Raw genomic sequence first — 24,598 nt, forward strand, 5'->3', positions numbered from 1 at the left:
ACAGTTGTTTCTGTATGTCGTTCGAGTTATGTATTTTTTTTTTTGTATTTTCTATTTTGTTGTATATTTCTTTTTTGTTTTTCATTTTTTGAGTTTTGTTCGCAAGCAAGTTAAAAGTATTTGTTAATCATGAAAATTATTTAAACTATATCACAGTTGAAAACTAGTCGCTAAAAGCCTATTAACTCTATATGTATATAGTATATGCTAAAAGAAATTGTTGGATATAAATTGTGCGAGAGTCCGCTACATGAACTAGAAATAACTTTAGCTTAGAGTGTGCGCCCCACAACAGCCCAATATCAGACACTATTCCCACATACACACACACTTAGATGTGGATGGGAATCGGCTGAGTTCAATTGGCAGCGTCGCGGACGTCTAAGAAATGTACTATCGGTGTTTTTGTTCTCGTAATTACACAAAAGAGGACCTCAAGAATATCTAGATGTAAGTCTATATGTATAAGTAAGAAGTTATAGCTGCATAGATATGGAAGAGAAGAAGTGTCTGGCTAAGTACGAGCTATAGCATAATATCGATAGTAATATAGTACAACACGAACTATTCTAGGTGCTTTTTTGTTATGTATATTACAACTACAGGCAACTACGAATGGGTTTCTTTCTTTTGTTTTTTTCTTTCTTTTTTGATTATCTATGATAACAGCATTCAGAGGCACACGTCAGTTGAGCTCTGCATCTGCATCTGCTGTATAGTATCTGCTGGGTGGCTGGCAACCGACTTCAAAGGCACTTGGGTACTACGTGGCAAGATTTATCCAATAGGTTTTGTTTAGTTACATTATTTTTAGTATTGTTTCTGTTGTTGGTGTTCAGTGGCAGTGTGCGTTGGCTACACTCGCGTCTCCGTGCTGCGACTGTGCAACAACTGCAGAGGCTGCAGCTCGCGCTGTGTATCGTTGTAGTACTCGTGATCGGAGCTAGTTGACTCACTGCCCGGCACCTTGACCTCCATCGTGCTGGGCACACCGGCAACGGGTATGCCAATGGTTTGTGTGGGCATCGGCGCCTCGCCGGCACTGAGTGCATTCAGCAGATACTCGGGATTATCGACACTAACAGGCACCTGCAAAGTACACAAATGATATGCAATAAGTTTCGATTCACAACGATTTCAGTATTATGCATTCTGAAGCAGACTTACCCCGATGACATCAATGTAACCCGTCGCTGTTGTGGCCATGTTGTTGTTGGGATTGTTGCTGTTGTTGTTGTTATTGTTGCTGCCAGTGCTGCCGCCACTCGCATTGCTCTGGCATGTGGGCATCAGATAGTCATCCTCATCCACCGGCAAATCCAAACGCAGATTGCCAACGCCCACTTCACGAGCATTCGAATCGGTTTCATCATCACCGCCAGCTCCGCTGCCATTCGAGTTTTTATTGCTGGGATCCTTGCAGTAACGATTCAGTTTGGGTATCTCGTCGGTGCCATCTGTGCGATGACTGGGACCAGGCGTTACCTTTGGCTGCAAGTAATCATCCGCCTCGACCATTGGTTCGGAGCCATCTGATGTCGGCGCCAGCTTGCGTATGAGATCCTTTTCGTCCTGACTGGTGTAGGCAGGCAGTCGTGTGAACTTGTCACCGGGTATGGCCAGATAGCGACCCGGATCGCGAGCAAACTCCGCAAATACGTTAGTTAGCTGCTTGAATGGCGGCCTCAGGTCCGCGTCCAGTTGCCAGCAGGAAAGCAGTGTGCAGTAAATGTCGAGCGAGCAGATTTCGGGTTGTTCCAGTTTCAGGCCCATCTCAATGAGATCGGGTATATCTTTGGCAAGTATATTCTCGTGAGGTCGCTGGCCAAATGTCAACAGCTCCCAGATGGTCACACCAAAGGCCCACACATCCGATTTGCTGGAGAACACGCGATGCCTTATGCACTCGAGGGCCAACCACTTGATGGGCATCTTACCACCCGCTGCCTTATACTCGTTCGAGTCCAGACTGAGCAGTTTGGCGAGACCAAAGTCCGTAATCTTGACCAGCGATGGCGTCTGCACGAGCACATTGCGCGCAGCCAGATCGCGATGCACCAGTCGCCGTTCCTCGAGGTAGGACATGCCCTTGGCGATTTGTGTGGACCAATTGAGGAGCGCCTTGGAGCCGATCTTGTCGCGATTGTTGCGCACATAGTCGAGCAGGCAGCCCAGGGGCATCAGCTGTGTGATCAACATCATTTGCGAGGACATACACACGGCCAGCAGCTTCAGTAGATTGCCGTGCTCCACGGTTGCCATGGCGTAGGCTTCGTTCAAGAACTCCTGACTCGACTCGGCGCCCGATGTCTTCAACAGCTCTTTGATTGCCACCGGTATTTTGACATTCTCACCCTCGGGCACCCAAACACCCTTGTACACACGTCCAAAGGCGCCCATGCCGAGAACGCCTCCCTTACGCAGTTCCGCATCCTTGACAATGCGCAGTTTGCTGAGATTGGCGCCAATATTCGAGGGTCGCAATGGTTCAGAGTCTTCGCAGCCAAAGAATACCTTAGCCAGATCATCCGTTTCCTTCTTTTCCTGCTGCCTCTGCCGGCAGATGTAGATGATGACACAGAGCACACAGGTCACCGGTATAAAGACAGCGCCCAAGATGATAATGATCATGTTCACATTGATGCCAGCCGCCTGTCGGGGTCCCTTTTGCGGAGTGGATACACAATGAGGTCCGATAATATTTGATTGGTAGTTGACGTGCGGAAATTCGGGCGGACACTTTGAGGTGCAGTTGAAGAGGGTTGAGTTATCGGGGACTTCACTTGCGTCGAACAACTTGAAGTTGTGACAGGCCAGGCAATCTTCGGCGCCAGGTCCAGAGCAGCTCTTGCATTCCGGATGACACTCGAAGCACTCGCGTTTTTCCTCATCCGCATAGTGATCCGATGGGCACTCTTCCTCGCACTGCTCGCGTCGCTTGTAGCCCGCACATTTGGAGCACACCTGCACGTGGAATCCATAGTTGGTGCAGAGCTCACACCGTGGATGGCACTTGCGACAAATGGCCTTGCCAGCGAGTGGTTTGAGCGAACCCTGCTCCTGCGGATGCACATACTCCCAGTAGTATCCGTCGGGACATTTGTCATCCTTGCGCAGACAACGCTCCACCGTGGCGTCCGCATTGATGATGGCCAGATTGCACGTATTGCACGCATAGTGTCCGATGGTGTTATTGGGTCCTGTGCATCCTTCGCAGGTCTCGTGGCACTTGCGACATACGCCAAAGTCGGAGTATTTATCGTCGGGGCAGACGGTCACACAACGCTGTTCATTGCGCACATGGACGCACTCATCGCAGTGATCGTCACCGGGTCCCGAGCAGGTGCGGCACTCTGGGTGGCACTTCTGGCAGGTCTTGTCATCAAATTGGTACGTGCTGCAGCAAAGAATGTTTGTTATTAGTCTCAGGTACAGTTGAGTTAAAGAGGATAGAAGAAAGAAGATTTGTTTTAAAAAGATTTATTGCCGAGAGTAAGATAAGATACGATTATAAGATGAGATTATAAGAGTTGTGTCTTTATCCCTATTAAATTTATTTTTTTTTTGGTTTTGTCATTTGCTTTTTAAGGAAGTTGCAGCTAAACTAGTTTATTAGTTTTAGTCGCCGAAAGACGTAACAATTTGATCAATTATATAAGTGTACGACTCTTGCATTTCAAACTGTTGGGTTTTTGCAATTTCAATACTTTTTTAAAATTGGGAAAATTAAATCCCACAAATTTGCATACGGCTCTTTTAGGTATTGCAAAGCTATATCTCAGCCACCATTAATATCACTAAGAATAGAGTCGAAAGGATAGTTAAGAGAGAGGTTTAGGGCTCAAAACAACACTTACTTGGAGATATTGCGACAGTCGGCAATGCAGGTGCCATTGTAGTTGAAGCTCTTGCAGTTTAAACACTGATCCGGTCCAGCGCCCCAGCATCCATCGCCATTGCATTGATCCGAGCACACCTCACCCAATTTACCTAAGAAAATATAGAGAGAGAATAGCGGATTAGTCATTGCATTTGCTTGCTACAAACTAGGTTTACTTACGGCAAGCGGATGCATTCATGTTCTCATTAATGAATTGCTTCTGTTCCGGGGTTCTCTGCACCAGGGACCAACGAATTCGGCTGACGTAGCAAAGATGCTCGTTGTGTTGCACTACAACGCTGCCCGAATTGATACGCTTCAGATTAGGCATCTGCAGACTGGAGAGCGATGATTTCACAATCGAGAAAGCAGCGAAATAGTTCTCCATAAGCTGACGCCCATGGATCACCTCCAGATTGCGAAAGTACGATAGATTCTTAAACTGTGGATGAACCCCTTCAATATTCAGGTAGCCGGTGATTTCTTTGACCGTAGAGAAGACCTCCAAACGATCCGGATGCATGGGTATGTAGCGGGGACCCATCGTATAGTTGAGATAGACATCCTGAAAGCCGGAGAACGATTGATCCAGCACACGAATGTTGCCCTCGATTACGGTGCAATTCTTGAACGAATCAATGTTGCCCGAGTGCAGGACTTTGACGCCAGGACAGGTCTTGGGGCAGGGTCCGTTGCAGGGCACACATTCGCTATCCTTGGCCATCTTGTCGGAGGGACAGCTGCGCACACAGGCGCCGTTATCCTTCAGCAAATGTCCGGGACACTCGCGCACACAGGTGGCGCCATAAGCGTACTTGCCCTCGGGATTCGCTTCGTTCACATAGTTGGTGGGATTGTATTTGCGCATGGGCGGGCATTCCTCCTTGCAGACGCCATCGTCAAAGAAATTCTTGCACGAAATGCAATCCTTTTGCGTGGGTCCCGTGCAGCCGCCAGCGCAAAACAGATGGCAACAGTCGCGTGGTCCCGGTCCAAAGCAACGACCCTGAGCACACTGCGGCGCACAGTTGATCTTGCTGAACTTCTGGCAATTGTGCGCTCCCTCGCCCCAGCAAGCCTCCCTCGGGCACGATGGATCGCATTTGGGGCAATGGCGTTCGTCGGCCGTGAAGTTGTACACATAGTTGTAGTTATCGTTGACCCCCGAAAGGATTTCGCGCCACACAATCGAACGTGTGTGGCAGAGATTGTAGTTGTTGAAGAATCCCACCCAGCCCTGCAGAATGTCGCGCAGTTCGGGCATCTCAAGTGTGTGCATCTTGGAGTAGGTGGCAAACAGAGCATACTTCTCCTCCTCGACAGTCAGGCTGAACAGCGTGCGGCCGCGTATGATTTGAAGTCTGCAAAAGACACAAGGGTCAGAGAAGTTTTTGTTTAGTATGATTCGAGGGTAATGAATTGACTTATTTAACTGTCACTTACTTTGGGAATACCACTTTGGTGACGTCCACATGACTGATCAGAATGTAGCCTGTCACCTCGCGTATGTTGGCCAAAAAGCTGAGATCCAGTTTGGGATCCTGCAGCCAAGTTAGCTCCAAGTTGCCATCGACATAGGTGCAATTCGTGTATCGATCGCGCAGATTATGATAATGATGTTCCCGATTCGAGGGCACGGACAGGCGACTCTTGGTGCCAATGCAAACTGCAAAAGACAAGAAAAATAATTCAATAAGTATACAATTCAATAAGCAAATACAAATTATAAAAGGAGGCGAAAGTTGGGAATTGACACGCTGTGTGGGCCGCTTTTATTTTTGTCGAATCGAATCAATGACTGTCTAATTAAATGCAAGTAGGTGTTGAATTATGTGCTACAGGTGAATGCAAATGCCAAGAAATTAAAATCATTTGCATTATCAACGGAAATAGCTGGGCAAGCAGTAAGGGAGAGCGCAAGTTCGTTGCCTAAGTCTTTTGTATTTAATGCTCGGAAGCTATGAAAAAGAGCTGAAAAAACCAAAAACAACAAAATTCAAATAAAACCAAACGAAAATAATAAAAAAAGAGACAAAACAAAGTGGGCGCCTTTGCCAGTCGCAGTTCAGTTGGCGTTTTCAATAATTAGCAGCCCACGCAGTCGCTGACTGCGACGCCAACTGCGACAGCGACAGAGACATCGACTGCGAGTCAGGCCCAAAGCCAGTCGCGCTGTTATCATTAGTCAGCGACCTGTTTTAGCTGCCAGCGCAAGCTATGAGTACATCTTCCATTGATTTGCATGGCCTACTACCAAGTCTAAACATTCTATGAAAAGGGCTACGTGGGTCGTGGCTTGATGCAAGCTTGGGCTAAGCGTGTGGGCCGCAAAAGTGTGCCATGTGTCAGCTGAGAGGAAGCTGTAAGCTTGGGCTGGAGTTACAGAGGAGGAGACATTGACACCCACTTGCCGCAGCCCACACGGACAGCGAGGGGCAACAACACCCACCCGCTTACTCAGCTAATTATCGAAATGAAGAAACAAAAAGGGAAAAGATGAAAAAAAATACTTAAGAAATATAATCAGACAAGAAACAAACATTGTTGGCCATAAATATTGCGCATTTTTTATTGATTCCGAGTTCGTGGAAATACGAAATACAAATGCGTGTGTATTCTCGTAATTATGAAGAAAGATTGAAAGAAATATGGCATACAAATATTTTGTTTGTCGCCAGAAATGCGAAATTCTTTGTGAGAAAAAGAATAAAAATACAAACTTAAATGCCTGCAGTTATGCGTAGCAATGCAGCCCCAAAGACAGAAGCCTGAGAGAGAAGCGAGAGCAATTTGAAAGAGTCGCAGACTCAATACCCTTTTTGCCGATGCCATATATGGACTCGACTCAATCGATATTGCATTGCCAGACATTAAAGTTGCGCCTTGCAGCCAACTAATTGATAAGCACAAATATGTTCTCGCTTGACAAAATTGCCATACCCCGATTGCTAGGGCATCGCAAAAGGTGAGGCTGCAGTTGACATTGGAACTTGGGCGCTGGCCAGGCGAGGCTTGGCTTGGCCCCTGCTCCAAGACAGCGTCGGGCATTGATCAAAAGCCGCTGCTGGCAATCGAAGCGCAAAAATTTTCGTACAAATTCTTTGGCTTTGTCTTTTTTTGTGTTTATGTATTTTGTCGTGGCCGCTGATGATGCTGGCACGAAGCGCAGCCCGCTGGCCAGTTGCCAGTTGCCAGCTCTTTCTCATTTCTCATACCGAACGAACGTCATGCAGAGCCACAACCAAAGCCACAGCAAAAGCTAAAGCCAAACATCGCGGCACTAAACCCTTTTCAAGCCAATGGGCTGCGGCTTTATCGCGTACAATTTATCAGCAGCGTTTTTCATGTTGCTCCTTGACTGAAACTTAAGACACGATCGAGAAAAAGACCACGAAGAAGAGGAAGATGAAGAGGAGAAGAAGGAGGACAACGAGACAGCCCCCGAGGAGGCTGCGACGACGATTCTTGTGAAATGCTTTGCGATGTTGCTTATGCGATTTTTCTTGCGGGCTCTGGACACGCCCGCATTGCCTGTGAGTGAGTGTATTAGTGTCTCTCTCTGTGTGAGTGTGTGTCGTTGGCTGTGGCTGTGGCAAAAAGGCTAATTTGTAATCCTTAGGCTAAGTGTCTCGACGCTAATGAGTGAACGTCTCTCTCTCTATCTCTCGTTATGTTGCTCTCTTTGTCACTGTCGCTGTCTCACTACAAATCAAAGTCATAATTCCAGCAATGTGCTCATTAAAACAAAAGACTTAGGCAACGAACTTGACTCGCTGCTGGAAACTCAAGTTCAGCATCTCTTTGTATTTGTTTATCGATTGTATTTGTTCAGCCATCAACGACACGACTCATCTTCAGCTTCAACTTCGCCCTCTGCTTAGCCCTAGCATCAGTCTGCTTTGCTCCCCACCCCTCCCCTCTTAAATACCCCTCAAGCCAATCTACACGACGCTGACGTGCTGATTAATAGACCCAACCGCATTCCAAGCTCTGTGCTGACTTTCTAAATATTGTTGTGTTGTTTTTCTTGCCGTTGTTCGACGGGGGCCTCAGGTTCGATCTTTTTGCGGCTGCTTGCTGGTGAAAAGGCCAAAGAGTGAGCACGATGAAAGCACGACGCATTTTTCCGTGTGGCAAGGCAAACGACAAAGTCTCTGCAGCATAATCGATTTGAATGCTGCTGCAGCATTCGATGTTGCATTGCCTAGAACTTGCCTAGCCAAAAACTCGCCACAGACTCCAGCTCAGTCGCTGGACTTGGACTTTGGCTACAACTATGACTGCGACTGCGACTGCGATTACGATTACTCTGACGCGAGTCACAGTTCTCAGTTGAGTTCTCAGTTTCAGTGCTGAGACTCGCTTAGCCGGTTCTGACGCTGTCAGCATTGTTGTTGTTGTTGCTGTTGCTGCTTGCTCACGTTTATGTGCCCCGTCCCTCTAGCGTTCTTCGCTCTCCGCACTTCATCTTCATCTTTTTCCCTCTGGCTGTCTGTTTTGGTTCTTTTTGTGTGTGTGTCTATGTGTGTGTGCGTATTTTTCATTTCGTGGAAAAGATTTTTAACTCTGGTGCCCGAACCATCTGGATTGCCGAGTTCTGCTGCCCATCGCTGTTCGTACCTTTGCCTGCGGCTGGACAACAACAACATGCGAAGCATAGATTTTGTTGTAAAATAACAAAAGATTTAAAAGGGCATTAAGCATGCTTTGTTTTTTACCTCCATACATACATAAGTGTAGATTCTATGTTTGCTCAGCATGCGCCTTTTCCCCCAACTACAATCTACCATCCACTCTAACCATTCTTCATCAATCTCTGTCTCTCGCTCTCATCATCAGACACTGTCTCTCCAAATCAAATCGAAGTGGGCAGATTCCGATCAAAATTATAAGGCGTCGGCCGTTATTGCCGCAAGCTGTTGCCACAATTTGAACCGCCACAAAACAGGCAAGTACATTGATCTCTCTCCCTCTCTCTGTATCTCTCTAAACACAAAAAGTGCGGTGAAAGTTCGTCAAATATATATGTCTTTATGTGTGTATAAGTTATATATCAAGATCAGCGAGCTCTAGACTCCTCTATATGCAGATGCAACTCGCAACTGGCAATTGTAACAGCGAACAGCTCTCAAGCCGAGTTACGGCGATTAGGTGTCATAGATTAGCGGCATGTTGTTGTTGCTGTTGTTGTTGTTGCCAGCAGTGTTGCAGCAAGCGGGCAGCAACTGCCACACGACGACGCCACATAAATAATTCATAACTGTTTTGCGACAATTCAGTCGCGGCACGCGTTCAATTTACAATGAAATTGTGTAAAAGCGCTTAATAAATTCATTTGCGACTGGCCATTAAATACACGCAGCTCATTACGGTTACCATTCCATGCAATCCCCCCTTCTCTCTTTTTCTCTATCCAGTGTAAATCCCAACCTGGCTTGACCAACAACTGTCTTGTGCTTCGTTACGTGCGCGGATTTTGCAAAGAAAAACGGAGAAAAAACAAAACAAAAAAGAATTCTGCGGCAACTTTCTTTCATAAGCTGTGTTGTTGTAGTCGCTGTTGCTATTGTTGTTGTTGTTGTTGTCGTTGTTCTATGTCGTGGCGTCACGAAGACAAAGGCAAATAAGCGCAACGAGCTTAGGCAACCGAGCTGCAAATCTTTCGCAGAAAACGCTGCAAGCGCATCTTCAGCTTCGCATAACAAATTTGCTCTGTGTGGCAGCGCGGGGGGGTGGGGCAGAGAACGGCATTTGGCCAAGCGAAGATCAGCCAACAAAGCACCGAAACTAAAAGACCTTAAGCCACAGCAGCAATAACTCGAGACAACTTGCAGCAGCCACATACAAAAAAAAACAGAGCTGGCCCTGACTTGAGGTGTTTTTGTGTTCAACGTTTGCCCATTTCGTGTTCGATGCGCGTTCATTTAGTTTGTGTACAACAATTGGGCGCAGGTCGTGCCTCACGACAACTACAACAAGAGAAGAAGAGGCAGCTAAACTAAACAATGTTGCCATTAGATAAGCCTGTGATTGCAACTTTTGTGCAAAGTCCAACTCAAGTGAGAGAGACAGAGAGAGAGAGAATGAGAAGCTTCAAGCCTCAGCTGGTTTAATGAGCACGCCCTGGCGCCATTTTTGGTGCCTGGCTATAAGCTATAAGCATTTTCAGCAGCTCAACATTTCAGCTATTTTTAGGCATAGAACTAAACGAACAGCCAGCAACAACAACAACAACAACAACCATAATACGTGGGCTGCAAAAGCGAAGCTGCGGAAGCTGTTGTTGCGACTGCTGCAAGTTTCGAAATCGAATCCAGACGCCCACACGGAGAAGACACACAACAAAAGCACTGAGACGGAGACGGAGACTATGTGTGAAGAGCGTTTTAGGCTGGACCACACTCAAAGCTTTGTTTGGACACTGTGCACAGTGTGACAAAAGCCAGCAACAGCAAATTGAGTTAAGCAAACTTAGAAGTGAGGCAAAAAACAAAGTGCAGTCGTAAAAGTTGGTAAAGAAATATGTTTGTAGACAATATAGAAGAGCAAGCCAGCGAAAGAGTGTAGCTCAAAGAGCGATAGAGCGAGAGAGAACTAGAGAGAGAGAGAGAACTAGAGAGCTAGAGCGAGTTTGTGCTGCGCAGTTGCAGCAGCCAAAGCAGCAATTGCTTGCAACTGCGCGTTTAATATATTTGTGTGTTCTCTCTGTGTATGTGTGTGTGTGTGTGGGTTTAGAAAACCAGTATTTTATAAAGACTGTGTACCGAACACTATCCGTATAGTTGAATACTTGTGCTGTGCTAAAACTTACAACAGCAGCAGAAGTAAAGTTCAACAGCTCAAAAAACTGGCAAATGGCGTTTTGCAGTTGTTTTTTTTTTCTCTCTTTCCTATATGATGTCTTAATCAGGAATTATAGAAATGCTATGCAAACTAAGCTGGCGACACACACGCACACATACAGGCACACACACACACAGTTGCAGTCAGCGCGTGCCTGTCGCTGTAATTAGCCAGAGCTTACACCATTTTATGAGTGTGAGGGTAACTCTCAGTGGATGCTGCCTCTAGCTGATATTGCTGTTGCTCTAGCTCTTGCTGTTGTTGTTGTTGTTGGCTAGGCACACTATGGAATGTGGTTTTTCAAGCGCTTACAGACACACACACACACAGACAGCAGAAGCTGAGGAGGCCTCTTTCAGCTAGGCCAACAAATCTGTGTATTGGTCTTGGCCAGGCCAACAAAGAGCGTAAATGTGCGCAACAAATGGTGGAAAAAAAGAGATGTAAATATTTACAACGTGTTGTTAAATAAAATATTTCATATTTTACGACACCGACTATTGTACACTTTCTACAAAAAACGTTCAATTTGCAACGCGTTGCAACGAAAATTAAATTACTTGTAAAACAATTAAGAAAGCTACAGTCAAGTGTGCTCGACCACCAACCCATTTTCTATAAATGCAAGTCAGCGTTGTATTATTCGAAGGATATACTGAAAAATACTGAAAAGTAGCAACTATATTTGGTATATTAATGTACTATCAAATTCAACATACATATATCATTTTATATAAATGCAAATCGCAGTGGTATTATTCGAAAGATATACCAAAAAATACTAAAATGTAACAACTATATTTAGTATATTCATATAATATTAAATTCAACATATACCATTTGATATAAATACAAATCGAAGTGGTATTATTCTTAAGGTAAACCAAAAAATACTAAACCGTAGTGAATGTTATTTTTGGTATATCGATATACTAATTCATTCAACATATACCAATTTTTGATAAATAAAAGTCAGCGTGGTATTATTCGAAAGATATACTGAAAAATACTAAAGTATAGCGAAGACAATATTTGGTATATCGATATACTATTACATTTAAAATGTCAATAAAAATAAAAGTGCAAGTCAGCGTGGAATTTCGTAAGAAAAATACTAAGATGTAACTATATTTGGTATATTGATATACTTTTACATTCGCCACATACCATTTTCGATAAGTGCTAATCAGCTTAGTATTCAACATATACCATAGAGTACAAAATGTAACGGATTGTTCCTTTTTTGCACAATTTCTTAGAAATCTTCTACAATTTTTATCAAACCAAAAATTGCGACTCTAGCTTTGTCGCTTTAACGTTTCTGTTTGGGGATTTACTTAAACAATTTCGCTGATAACTTCTTCTTCTATGACTCCTTCAAGTATTATGTCAGTTATTTCAATCACTTGAACACAATCGTTGCAATTGTGTCCGTGTCAACAGTGTTGTTTATTTTCCAGATAGTTATTGCACGTGTGCGGCTTTACCGCCTGGCATTTATTTGCATATTTTGTTGCAGCTGTGCTTATTTACTACCACGACTTGTCATAAAATAATAAAAAAAAAACCTTAAACAACTTTGCAGCACAGCGGAATTCAATTAAATATAGTCAAACAATGCAGAAAGCAAAAAGGGAAAATTTCTAAGGGATAACATATAATAGTTTTCAGTTCAGTATTGAATGGTTCTTATCAGCCTATATGTATGAATGTTGTGTGCAAATTATTGGACGATTTCTTATCTAGCCGTATCCGGCCATAAGACTACAATCATTTACCAAAGTGCCCCCCCACAATTCGCTTCTATATTCCACATATTCTACATCCATTAGCATAGCACAATTGTGTGTTGCTATTCCAATATTTGCACAATTGCGGATGGGGGCTGGCAACATTTATTAATTTGCAGCTACAAGATCACTGAATATCGACAACGTTCGCTGGAGCTACAGAAATACAAAAAGTGGTTACCTTATTTGCGCGCCGAATACAAATATTTGAACCCCAAAGAATTGTGCAAACAAATATTTTGCTTGAAGATAAGGTGAACACAAATTTCGAGAGAAAAAAAAACCGATATTATTATTAACGCGTAATACTTCTTTTTTTGTATTATTAATTTTCTGGCTAACGGGCTGTTTGTAGAGTAAACCTTGCTCATGGCACCAATTACAGACTCGGTTTCGCGTGTTTAAAGTTAAAGTGAGAAATTAAATGATGTCATCTTAAGCAGAAATGATTATGAACATACATAAGTGACTGAAGATGGATAGAGTTGTTGTCTGTCGATCTATCTAAGCACAAAAACAAAGCTCAGATTATGTATGTTAATTAGCGATAAGATAATCTATTGTTTAAACTTTCAAGCCACATCAAATACCAGAATTATTGAGAAATATGCATTTTGCCAAGAGAGGTGGATCTATTGAACTGCCCTCGGCTGTTAGCTTTATGGTTTCTCATTAATTTTTTCGAGCTGAGCAAAAAGCAAATGCGATATTCGCGATACTTGCGATGTCAACAAATTAAGTCGCCATTTTAGCTGGAAATTGTGTCGCTTTGCTGTCGTTGTTGTTGTCGTTGTTGTTATAATTGCCATTGCAGTTGCTGACAAAGAGAAATGGAAAATTTGCCTGAAAGTGCAACAACAACAACAAGAATAACGATTACAGCGCCAACACAACAACAACAACACTGAAGTAAACTACAATCTGTGGCTACCTTTTGGTTTGAATTGATATTACGAAATGCGCACAAACAGTGGAAATTCTTGCGCGAGTTGTTTGTCGAATGTGGTTTGATAATAATAATGCGAGTGAAAAACAATAATAAGTTAACGCTTTTTTATAGGGGGGAGGAAGGAGGGAGGGCGAGCGCCCAAGTCAAGAGGTTGAGGCCCAAGGCACCCAACGCACCCGAGGCACCGACCAAATGGGCAGGTAAAAAGAGAGTGAGAGGGAGGGGGAGGGGCACGAGCAATAATGCCAACAATGCAGCCCAAAACGAGACCCAAAGTGGAACCAAAACCAAAATCAAACACGCAGCACTGCAGCACGTACGATAAGATAAGCGGCTGCATATCAAATACAGATACAGATACAGCTACAACAACAGCTAAAAGATACCGAGGCAACACAACTACTCAGCTGTAAATACGATTATATTTCGGGGTATATATTTTTTATACTTTTTGGACAGCAGTTGCACTTACACATTATTCGGGGCAAATGTCTTGGAATGATTATGATATATGGGCACGCAAATCTACATAAACACAGCACAGCCAACATCATGATGGATGCTCCATGTTTATAGTAAACATGACTGATGTGAGAGCCAAGCTAATGGAGTCGTGTATAGGTTGGCAGGTGTAGATAGTTTAAAAGGTCGTTTGTGGCATGCACAAGTTTCCATAAACAATTGACAACAATATAAAAAAAAGTTGAGCGAAAGCATTTCAAATGAATTAATATTCAATTATTATATACTAATAAATAATGTTTGGAATTGTCAGAATGCCAATTATGAGCAGCTATAAATTACTATTGAGTGATGACTTCATTTATATTAATTGAAAGTTATTTTAATATTCTTTGACATAAGTTGACTGCTTAATAAGAATAGGTGTTATTAAATAAATAACTGAGAATCTTTTAAATGTACTTTTTTATTAAAACCATTTCAAAAATCTAGAATGGACTCTTTGAATGATATAATTTCCCTTTTTCCCTTATGAAATTATCAAGGGTAATTAAGTTTGACCAGAAAAAAGCATAAGAGTTAGCAAAAACAATCTTCAATATCACAGTCTTCAAGTACTATATAAACTTTTACCAATATACTTCAACACAAGTTCATATATTCCATTATTAAATTGTACGTATTAAAAACCATTTCTGAAGGTTAGAAACGGACATGGTTCTGTATAAAATGTACAAAATAAATACATTGATGATATAACTTTTCCCAGAAATTTCCTTTAACTTTAACTAATCATAGAAAAAAAAAAACAAATACAATTAGCAAGAAAAAACTCCAAAATCGCTGTCTAAACAATCTTTCAAGCACTCCACAAATACATTTCTACTAATACAATCAATTCAAAAGTTCATATATTCCTTTACATTTTAAAAGGTAAAATAGGCAATGATTGTCATTATAATAAATTCCTTTAATTTGTATGATCATATATTGAGGTGTTAGCGTAGTTGTTTTAAGCAGAAAAAACAACTATAATTGGCAAAAAAGGTCACTAAAATGACAATCAAATCAAGCAATCAAGCAATCGTCTTTCAGTATTTAATTTAAAAGTACATTTAAAATATATTGCTTTACTTCTTGTACCACCTTTACTTAATAAAGTCCCAAAGTGTATTTATATATTGATTTAGTTATTTATGCACCTTATTTAATAAAGTCCCAAAGTTTCTTTATTATATAAACAGTCTCTAAAATGACAATCGATAATCAAGCAAGCAAGCTATTATTTTTCAGTATGCAATTTAAAAGGGCATTTATTTTATATAGCTTTAATTCTTGTTCCGTTCTATAGATTTATATTATATCATAGTTAGCAAAACCAGTCGCTAAAATAACAATCGATAATCAAGCAAGCAATCGTCTTTCAGAATTTTATTTAGTAAAGTATTTTTTATATATTGATTTACTTCTTGTTCCACCTTTACTTAATAAAGTCCCAAAGTTTATTTATTATATATTATAGTTAGCAAAACCAGTATCTAAAATGCAAATCGATAATCATCTTTCAGCATTTCATTTAAAAGTGTTTTTATTATATGTTGATTTACTTATTTTGCCATCTTAACTTAATAAAGTGTTGTATATTGTGTTATTTCTTGTTCCATCTTGAATTAATAATATCCCAGGAAACAATCTGTGAAGCTTTTGTTCCTTGTCTCGCTTTTTTTAACACTTACTTTTGCCCTTGGGAAATGAGTCCTTATCGACGCTACTGGCGATAATTGAAGCGCTGTTTGGCCGCTCGTGGTTGTTGTTGGGTCGATTGCGGTTGCGTTGCCGGCCCACATTGCGATTGCGGGAGTTGTAATCGCGGGAGTTGCGATCTCGGGCCGCCGACGCGGGCCAAACGCAGATGCAGTGGATGAGAAGGAGCAAGAGAAGAGGCAGGCAAATGCCGCGCCTAAACAATTTGAAAATACGCATCTTCCTTTTTCTCCGTGTGTGTGTGTGTGTGTTTTGGCAAGTTTGCTTAGTTGCAATTGTGAGAGTGTGTGTGAGTGTGGATGGCAGCTGAAGCTCGAGTTGCGATCAAGAGCGACCAGCTAAGGCCAGTGACGTCATGTGTGTGTGTGTGTGTGTGTGTGTGTGTGTGTCTTTTGTATTTTTATAAACTTTATTAAATTGTAGCTGCAATTCGTTTTACACTTTTTTGCTGGCCGTGCGTGTTGTTTTTCGCGTTGTCAGCTCGAAATAAACGTTAAATATATAACAAAAAAAAAACACAACACACTCCAAAATTTCTGCTTCGTTTTGCGTGCCAAAAATACAACTTTTTTTGTTGAGCTCTTTCACTGCGTTTTGCTTTTGTTGCTGTTGTTGTTATTGTTGTGGTTGTCGCTGCAATTGGCGTATGTATTTGTGTATATTTGTGTGGATAGGAACCAGTTTCACATTACGAAGGCTTTTTTGTTGTTGCTGTTGTTGTTGCTGCTGTTTGTTGCTTTGGCTTTTCAGTTCTCTTTTCATACACACAAATGTATACGCGTGTATATGTGTGTGTGTGGGTTTTTGTTGTTTCTTTCCTCTTTACGAGTTCGACTCGCACACAGCTTTTATTTTTTGTTGTTTTCTTCTTGTTGCCTTATTTTTTTGAGGTTAGGGCGCGCGCGCAGGCGCAGCTTTTAATATCCAACTGCAATGTTTGAGCCTCTCGTTGTTGTTGTCGCCACACTAATTGTTGTTGTTGTTGGTGTTGTTGTTATGTTGCACAAACACTTGGCCATGTTGTGAGACACGAAGCACACACGCACTTGGTCCCTGTCTCTCCAATTAGCAATGAAATCACAAAATATGATTATTATATTTGTATTTTCTCGTATTTCTACTTCGCACAACACGTCAGACACTTGCTAAACACCAAGGCGCAGAGACTGGACTCTTTTCTGGTTAGATCGTATTATATGGGCATTTGGGTATTACATTCGATTAGCACTAAATTAGCAGCAAACTCAAGCGAAAGAACGAACGAACGAACGATACGCGAAGACAAGCCAAGTGGGAGGCGATACGATCTCAAACTTAAGTTCGACGGCGACGACGATGACGGCGACGACGACAGCGACAACAAATTCGTTTAGCCAATTCGCGTCTGCGCAGCGTCACGTTGAATTCGAAACTGAAGCCGAAACAAACATCGCGCAATGCTCTCAGCACACCGAGCTCGGCTCGCTCTCTTTCTCTCACTCACACACACACAGACGCACACACGTAGAGCGAGGTATGTAGGTAAAGAGCGAGCGTAGTCAAAAGAATACAGGTAAACGACGTGGTAAAAGGTGAGCGAGCGAGCCGAAGATCTCAAAGCGAAGATCAGGCCGAAAACAACAACGACAACAACAAATGAATACAACTAAAGCAAAGCAAAGAAAATGCTGCCTGTTGCTTGTTGCTTGTGCAGCTGCACAATAGATCCACAAAACAGCAGCAGCAACAGGCATTACACATATACAACCACACACACACACACAGATTCGTATATTCAAAAGAGAGTCAGACAGTTAGACTGGCAGGAGGCATATGTAGAGCTATAGAGCTGTAGAGCTGTAGAGGAGTATTGCTGGCACAGGTAAAACCAAAATGCTACGTAAGGCACTTTTGAAAAGTCTGCGTAACATGAAACTATGAGAATTGAGTTACTGCACTGTGCTGCAATTGCAACTGCATACCCTGTAATCTAAGCGGAGAAGGTAAGGATTAAGTTAGACTAGTTAACTAGAGTTTGCAGACAAGCTAACTGCAAAAATTTGCTGCATTGGTTTTTAAGAAAACTCTCACTATAACTCCAAAATGTATAGAGGAATAAACTGACTTGAATTATTGGTATTTTAAATATACCAGCATGAAAAATTAAGAATTAGTATGATTGTTAGTCTTCATTTTGTATGAAGTATCTATTTAACAAAACTAATACTTCATATTCAAAAATGAATACAAAAATGTTGGCCTTAACAAAATTTGTATCAATGGTGAAAAGTTTTCTGCATCGCTTTTCAATAAAACTGCCTTCAAAATCTTAAGCTTACTCGAACCCTTCGTATTTTAAATATACCATCAGGACTTTTCCTGACTAATATTTAGTATGATTGATTTCAGTGTACTTCAATACTATAATGCAAAGAATTTCCTTAATTGTTTAACAAAACTAATATTTCATATTCATAATTGAATACAGAAATTTCGGTTTAACAAAATTTTTTTTTAATGTTGAAAAGTTTTCTGCATTGCTTTTCACGAAAACTTTCTCCAAAACTCTTAAATGTATATAACAGTAAACTTAATTGAATCCTTGGTATTTTAAATATACCATCAGTAAAAATTCATAATTAGTTTTACTATCAGTCGCTGCAAATAAAGAATTTCCTTAATTTGTGGAGCATCTAAACTTCATTTCATTTCATATTCATATTCCTAATTGAATATAAAAATGTTTAACTTTAACAATATTTTTATCACTGTTGAAAATATGTAGTATGTTTTCCCGATTTATAAGTCCTTTGTATTTCTAATTAAACAAAGAAATTTTAGACATTTTTATAAATTCTAAAAATTGTATTCATTCCTGATTTATAAGTCATTCGTTTCTTTAGACAAACATTGTTAAAACTATGTTGATGTCCATAAGAACTGAATTTAATTTTTATTTATAAGCTATTTAAGGAAGTAGTTTATGCTAGGAATCCTAAAATATATGATAAGCATTTTTTATTTAGGTTATCACTTTTCCAAATCGCTGGGATTTTAGACTCCTGCTGTTGCTCATCATCATCATCGAAATCGAAGATGACTTTGCGCCTGACTGCGGCGCAAAAATACAAAAAACAAATCTGCTGGGATTAATAGTAACAAAAGATCGAGCTCAGCTTGGTTTGTCCCAGCTCAGAGAGGCGGTCAAGTGTTTCTTCGCTTAGCTGATCCTAAGTCTCTGCTTTTGAGCGCCGTTTCTCTCAAGTGTCCGTAACGAAATGTAACAAACAACACACACAACACAAAAAAAAAAAGTGGCCAACACAAAAATACGTGTGAGGCGTTTTGCACTTTTTGACAGCTGAATAGGGCTAACAGCATGGGCCTAAACACAGTTGCTCATGGTCAACTCCGACAGCGTACAGTTTGGCGCCACTCTTCTAAATTTTAGCCAAATTCATATATTACAACTTGCCAAGTTACAAGCTAAAGTTAGCACGTGCTTCGACCTCAAGCACTAAGCCGTATAATTGGATTGCCAGGCAGCCCTTTTGCTAGTTGGCAGCGATACATATAGATAGATCGATCAACAAATTGCTTCATCAGCATCAGCTGTCACACGTTTCGTGCTTAACTGTAGACGAAGACAGAGACAGGCTACAAAATCGGCTTAGAATTAAAGCTAATTGCCAGGGCTTTCAATCATGATGCAGCACATTTTGAGCCATCACAACTTTGCTAGCGTATTATTTGTAGACACTCTCTGATTGCCTGTTTGCAATCACGCCGTTGCCTTTAACCCCAAAACATGCAAATATCACGCTTCATTTGAAGACGCTGACGCGGCTCTGACTTGAGGTTGAGGTTTCAACTTCAGCAAAACGACATCGCCATCGACATCGACATCGACTTCGAGTTCGAGTTCGACAGCGCGACGTCTGCGTTTGAGGCTTCCACTCAAATTCACATTTTACTGCCAGTTCGCATAAGTTTCTTTTTTATTTTTGTGAATTTTTTGCCGCTGTCACCGCCAGACAGCGCTGCATTATACCCTGTAAATCGCAAGGAACTGCTTGAGATCAAGTATACGTAGTGCAGCTGATGAAAAACTCTCAAAAATATTAATTAAATTCACATTCTTAAAATAGAAACCTGTTTTAATTATACGTTTATAATCACACACAAAACTGGAGTCAAGTATCGAAATTCTTTCTAAAAAAAAAACAGTTGTTCAATACAAATGGAATGCACATATGAACAATATTTTTGTAGTTGATAAAACAAACGTTCTTTTTGAAAGGTCTAGACTTAGTTATGCAGCTAAAGCAAATTGGAAAACATTTGTAATATGCATATTTAGCATATTAAAAAATAAGCCAATTAAAAAATTTCTCTAATAATCTTTCTAATAAGTGAAAAGCAATTTGCTCCAAATTCATATTTCAAAATATTCTCTTTTTGGAATTTTGTGATATTTTGTTATTATCTAACTCTGTGTAGGTCTCGGAATAACATTTTTTAAAACAGGTCCTTAAATCGTTATTCAAATTTAGATCTAATAATTTATAATACTTCATAGTATAAATTATTTATTTCACACCTTTTTAGATAGCTTCGAACATCGAAAAATAATCTTATGATTTGTTTGAAATTTAGTTGTTTGAAATAAAGTAAAATGTACTAATAATATATTAAATCATCATGAGTTTGAATTTGCTTAATTTGCATTGAAAAAATACAAACATAATAACAGAATCAAATCGAGGTGAAGGTGAAGAAAGTTAGTTTAAAATCGGCATATTGAAAGCTTCACAATTCGATTGCCTGTTACAGGGAATCCATTAGTCGCATCCCTTGAGGATTGTAATATTAACATTTGTACTTGTTGCTGTTGCGGCTGTTATTGTTTTTGTTGCTTATGTATATCGTCGCACGACTCACGTTTCAGTTCAAGATTCAAAAACGGCTGCGGCTGCGTCTCTGTTGAAGTTGTAGCTGTAGCAGTTGTTGTTGTTGCTGCTGTTGTTGTTATCGTTGTATTCGATTCGAGTTGAAGCTTTGAGTGTGTGCTTTTTTTTCGTGTAGCGCTCGCTTGGGCTTTTTTTTTAATGTCTTTGTAAACATAATTGCAACAACTCCAATAACAGATTGTTTGCGCGACTTTAATCGCTTTGTCGTGAAGTGTGAAATATGAGCAGCCGATTCGGCTCGAAGTCAGCCGAGTCGACTCACTGCGATGTCCGATGCCAGGCAATGCTGAAGCCGACGCCGACGCTAAAGCCGAAGCCGAAGTCGTTGACGATGCCGATGCCCGACGAGACGGCTCAACACGAGGCGATTCTCTGGGGAGCTTTTGGGATTTTTGTTTTTGTTTTTTCTTTTTTCGGCAAACCCAAAGGCGACGGGCAATGGCAATTCTGTTTGTTGTTGTGCACTAACAAAAAGAGAGAGAAAGAGGGGGTGGGAGAGCGAACGATGCGGCAAGGGAGCATGAGAGGAGAAAGAGGAGGAGCAGGAGGAGTAATGTTGTAGCGCACTCACAACAAAATGCGAGTTTCAGACATTCATTGCGCTTTAAAAAATACACACATTATTGTTTTTCTTATCTTCGTTTTCTTTTTTTTTTTTGGTCAATTTTTGTTGTGCATAAATATTTGCGATGCGACTTAATATAAAATATCGAAAGGCAACAAACTTGCGCGGCAGCCATTTTGTCAACAAATCAGTAAGTACGCAAGAAGGAGAATGAGAATAAAAATAATAAGAAGAAGAACAACAACAGCATCGAGTTCAATTAGCGCATCGCTTGTATGCGCGTTTCGATTTGCTAAATTTAATCCAAGCATAAAGCACAAGCACAAGAAAATGAAAATGAGAAATAAAACTAAATAAAGGCCAGGCGAAAGATAAAGCCAGCCCAAAAAGATGCTGGAACGGACGTTTTAGCAACGCACACGTGTCCAACAAGCTAAGCACAAACGATGGACGAAGAAGGGAGGAGGGCAGAGAAGGGTGTTCGGATCTTGGTTCCATGTCCAGGGCGCATGAAACAAAAGACGATTGGATGTTTTTTTTTTGCCGAGCTCACAAACGAAACGAGGCAACGCAACGAAGGCCTGCCACAATGCATTTGCGATAAGTGCAGAGAGCCACAACTTCTATATAGCTGAAGGCCCTTAAAAGCCAAGTCCACGACCACGAAGAAGAAGAAGAAGAAGAAGACAACTGAACCGAACCGAACTGAACTGAACTTAACTGAAGTGAAGTGAAAGATTTGCGCAGTGAGATAGCTCATTTTGGACTTAAGCCTGTTCTGGAGTAAAGTAAAGTCGAGAGTCGAGACTCGGCTGAAGAAGCGACGTCGTCGTCGTCTGGACGCTTGTACGTTGCCTTGGCTAATCGGCGGCTATGTAAGTTGGTTGTTAAAGCCGCGTACGTGCGGCGACAGACACCAAGAGATCCCAAGCGAACGTGAGTTGTTGTCTTCCTCTTCTTGCTGATGTTGTTGCTGTGTATGTTGACACACCATGCAACAACAACAACAAATACAACAGCATCAGCATCAGTCGAACCACAGCCGCATTCCAAGATGTAAGGATTCTTTCATTGCACAGCCACCCAATCGACAGCAGCCGCAGAGTTTAAGCTTAGCTTCTTTTTTTTCCTTCTTTCCCTCTTGTCTTTCTGCTTTAGCAAGGTCAATACATTGCCAGCTAAGGTCATAGATATTGCTATTGCTGTTGCTGTTGCTGTTACTGATGATGATGATGCTGGGCACTGCAACCAAGTTGTACGCAAACCAAACTTGGTCATCATCTCATCGTAGAGGCTCTCTCTCTTGTATTGTGTTTAATATAACCGATTCGTTAGAACGTGTGCATACTTATTAGTTGCAAACAAAAAGACCCCATAATAGCATTATAATTAATTTAAGCATTCTGCCAATGCTATTCACATTTTTTTTTTTTTTCATCCATTTGTTTTCAAATGAAAATTATAAAAATGCCAATAGCTGTATTAATTTGGGTTTTCTGTTGTTTTTTTTTATTTTTTCATACGGATTTCATTTGTTTTTTCTTCTCATTTTTTTGTTGTTTCCATAAAGCCAAGATTCGAACATAAACCGGTTTGGCGTTCAAAACAGCAAAATCAACAACAACAACAAACACTTAACTATGGCCGTTACTAAAGCTCCAAGCTAAATAGAGAGTGAGAGCGAGAGCAAGAGAGGCCAAAAGAGCGCATAAAACAACGGGCACAAAAAACAAATGGGTTGAAGTTTTGATTGTGTGTGTAAATTTCCTAAGAAAACCGAACACTCAGCATCCACAGGAATGATTAATCAATAGAAAGGTACAATAACTAGAATGTCACCCTATTACATTTTACAAAATAATGTATTATTTTTGGAAAATAATATAAAAATATTTTCTAAAGTATATATGATTTAACAAACAATTGTTCATACCATATCTCAAACACAAACTCTTACGCAAAACAATTATGGCCATAAGAGAACAGCGAACACATACAACTTCCCCAAGTAAGTGAAGAGAGCGCGCAAGCAATTAAGATACACACAAGATGCTTGTGAGTGTATTGAAAATTCCGAAGAAAAACGATCACGCAGCTTCCACAATGTGGATTTCGACCTGACCGAGAGCCGGTGTATGTCCATGCTAAGTTCCACAATTGTCGTTGAGTAAGCGAATATCTTTAATCGGGTTAATGTCTTTGCTAAAGTGTAGCAAACTTTTTGAGTTCCACAACTGAAACGAATGTCTTTGCTAGCGTAGCAAAGTTTCACACCAGTTGAGTTCCAAAAGTGAAATAAATGTCCTTGCTAACTTAGCAAAGTTTCAGTTCCACAAGTGAAATAAATGTCTTTGCTAACTTAGCAAAGTTTCCCACACCCGCAGGGAAATAGCAAATGCCATTATTATGGGAATTAGGCGAGACCCACACTATTTGCTTTATATTGGAAAATATGAAAAATGCTAAGGAAATTTAACAAAGAACTATGTTCAAAAATAACCACTTAAAGGGAAATTTATAGTTTTCATAATGGATAGATTTCAATTCAATAGACTGCCAACAAACTTGAGCCAAATTGAGCAGAACTCATTATAACGGTCATAGCATAAAGCACGACCATTGTCCGACTGTGGAATGTCCATTGTCACAAAAATAATGATAAGTAAGCGAGCAGTTAAAACAAGTCCAAAGCATTGTTTGGCGAATGAATTGCCACTAGCGTTAACCCTTGTGTCTGGCAGCATTGTTAGGGTGCCTGTTGCACACAAACACACAGGTCATATGCCAACTAACTGTGTGTGTGTGTGAGTGTATTGAGTGCTGGCGTTGGCGCATGCGCACTCAATTGTATCGCGCCACGAAGGGAAGGGAGCTGCACAGGGATGGGGGGAGGGGTGCGTAGAACACCCGATGCGAGCTGCGTGCAGCGGGGCGTGAAGTTTTCCAACTTCATTTTGGACTCTGCTTTGTTTTGTTTTGTTCGGTTTGGTTTAGTTTGGTTTTGTTGGCTGTTTTGCTTTGCGAGACGAGAGTGGAGGGGAGAAGCTTGAAGTTTTGTCAGAGACAAAAACACAACGGGGCAGTTTAACTGAAAATGAAACGCATGCGTGTCGGTGTCGCCACCAGCAGGCAAGCAGACAGGGAGTTGGCAGCGGGGGAGTGCAACAATTGGTTGCAAGCGGCAGTTGCATGGAAAGTCAGTCGCTGCTGTTGTTGTGTTGTTGCTGTTGTGTTGTGTCTCTGTTGCATAGAAGTTCTTGCATTTGCTTTTTGCCATAAAACACTTGAAGCAGAACTCTAGCGCAGCAGTCGCCACGGCAACAACAACAACAACAACAACTTGCGTTACGCTTGCCAACTCTCGGCTGCAGTTTAAAGTTGAGGCTGTGGAGAGTT

The 24,598-nt window shown here is 41.3% G+C and overlaps 1 protein-coding gene across 2 annotated transcripts in view; it reads right to left on the reverse strand.

The window, feature by feature from the left end:
• Positions 1-3: 3 nt before the first annotated feature.
• The window catches only part of LOC132788863 (epidermal growth factor receptor), a 41,855-nt gene continuing 17,260 nt past the window's right edge, over positions 4-24,598 (reverse strand). The window contains exons 1-6 of one of the 2 annotated variants that reach the window (XM_060796514.1): positions 15,661-17,075; positions 5,324-5,546; positions 4,061-5,241; positions 3,858-3,990; positions 1,168-3,397; positions 4-1,089 (exon numbers count right to left, since the gene is read on the reverse strand). In XM_060796514.1, the coding sequence (XP_060652497.1) occupies positions 856-1,089; positions 1,168-3,397; positions 3,858-3,990; positions 4,061-5,241; positions 5,324-5,546; positions 15,661-15,907 (4,248 nt within the window). In that variant the 5' untranslated portion in view covers positions 15,908-17,075 and the 3' untranslated portion in view covers positions 4-855. Of the gene's footprint in view, positions 1,090-1,167; positions 3,398-3,857; positions 3,991-4,060; positions 5,242-5,323; positions 5,547-15,660; positions 17,076-24,598 lie in introns of those variants that run through there. The other variant, XM_060796515.1, reaches the window with a different exon arrangement.

Source organism: Drosophila nasuta, chromosome 3, assembly GCF_023558535.2.
Source record: "Drosophila nasuta strain 15112-1781.00 chromosome 3, ASM2355853v1, whole genome shotgun sequence".
Taxonomy (NCBI): Eukaryota; Metazoa; Arthropoda; class Insecta; order Diptera; family Drosophilidae; genus Drosophila; species Drosophila nasuta.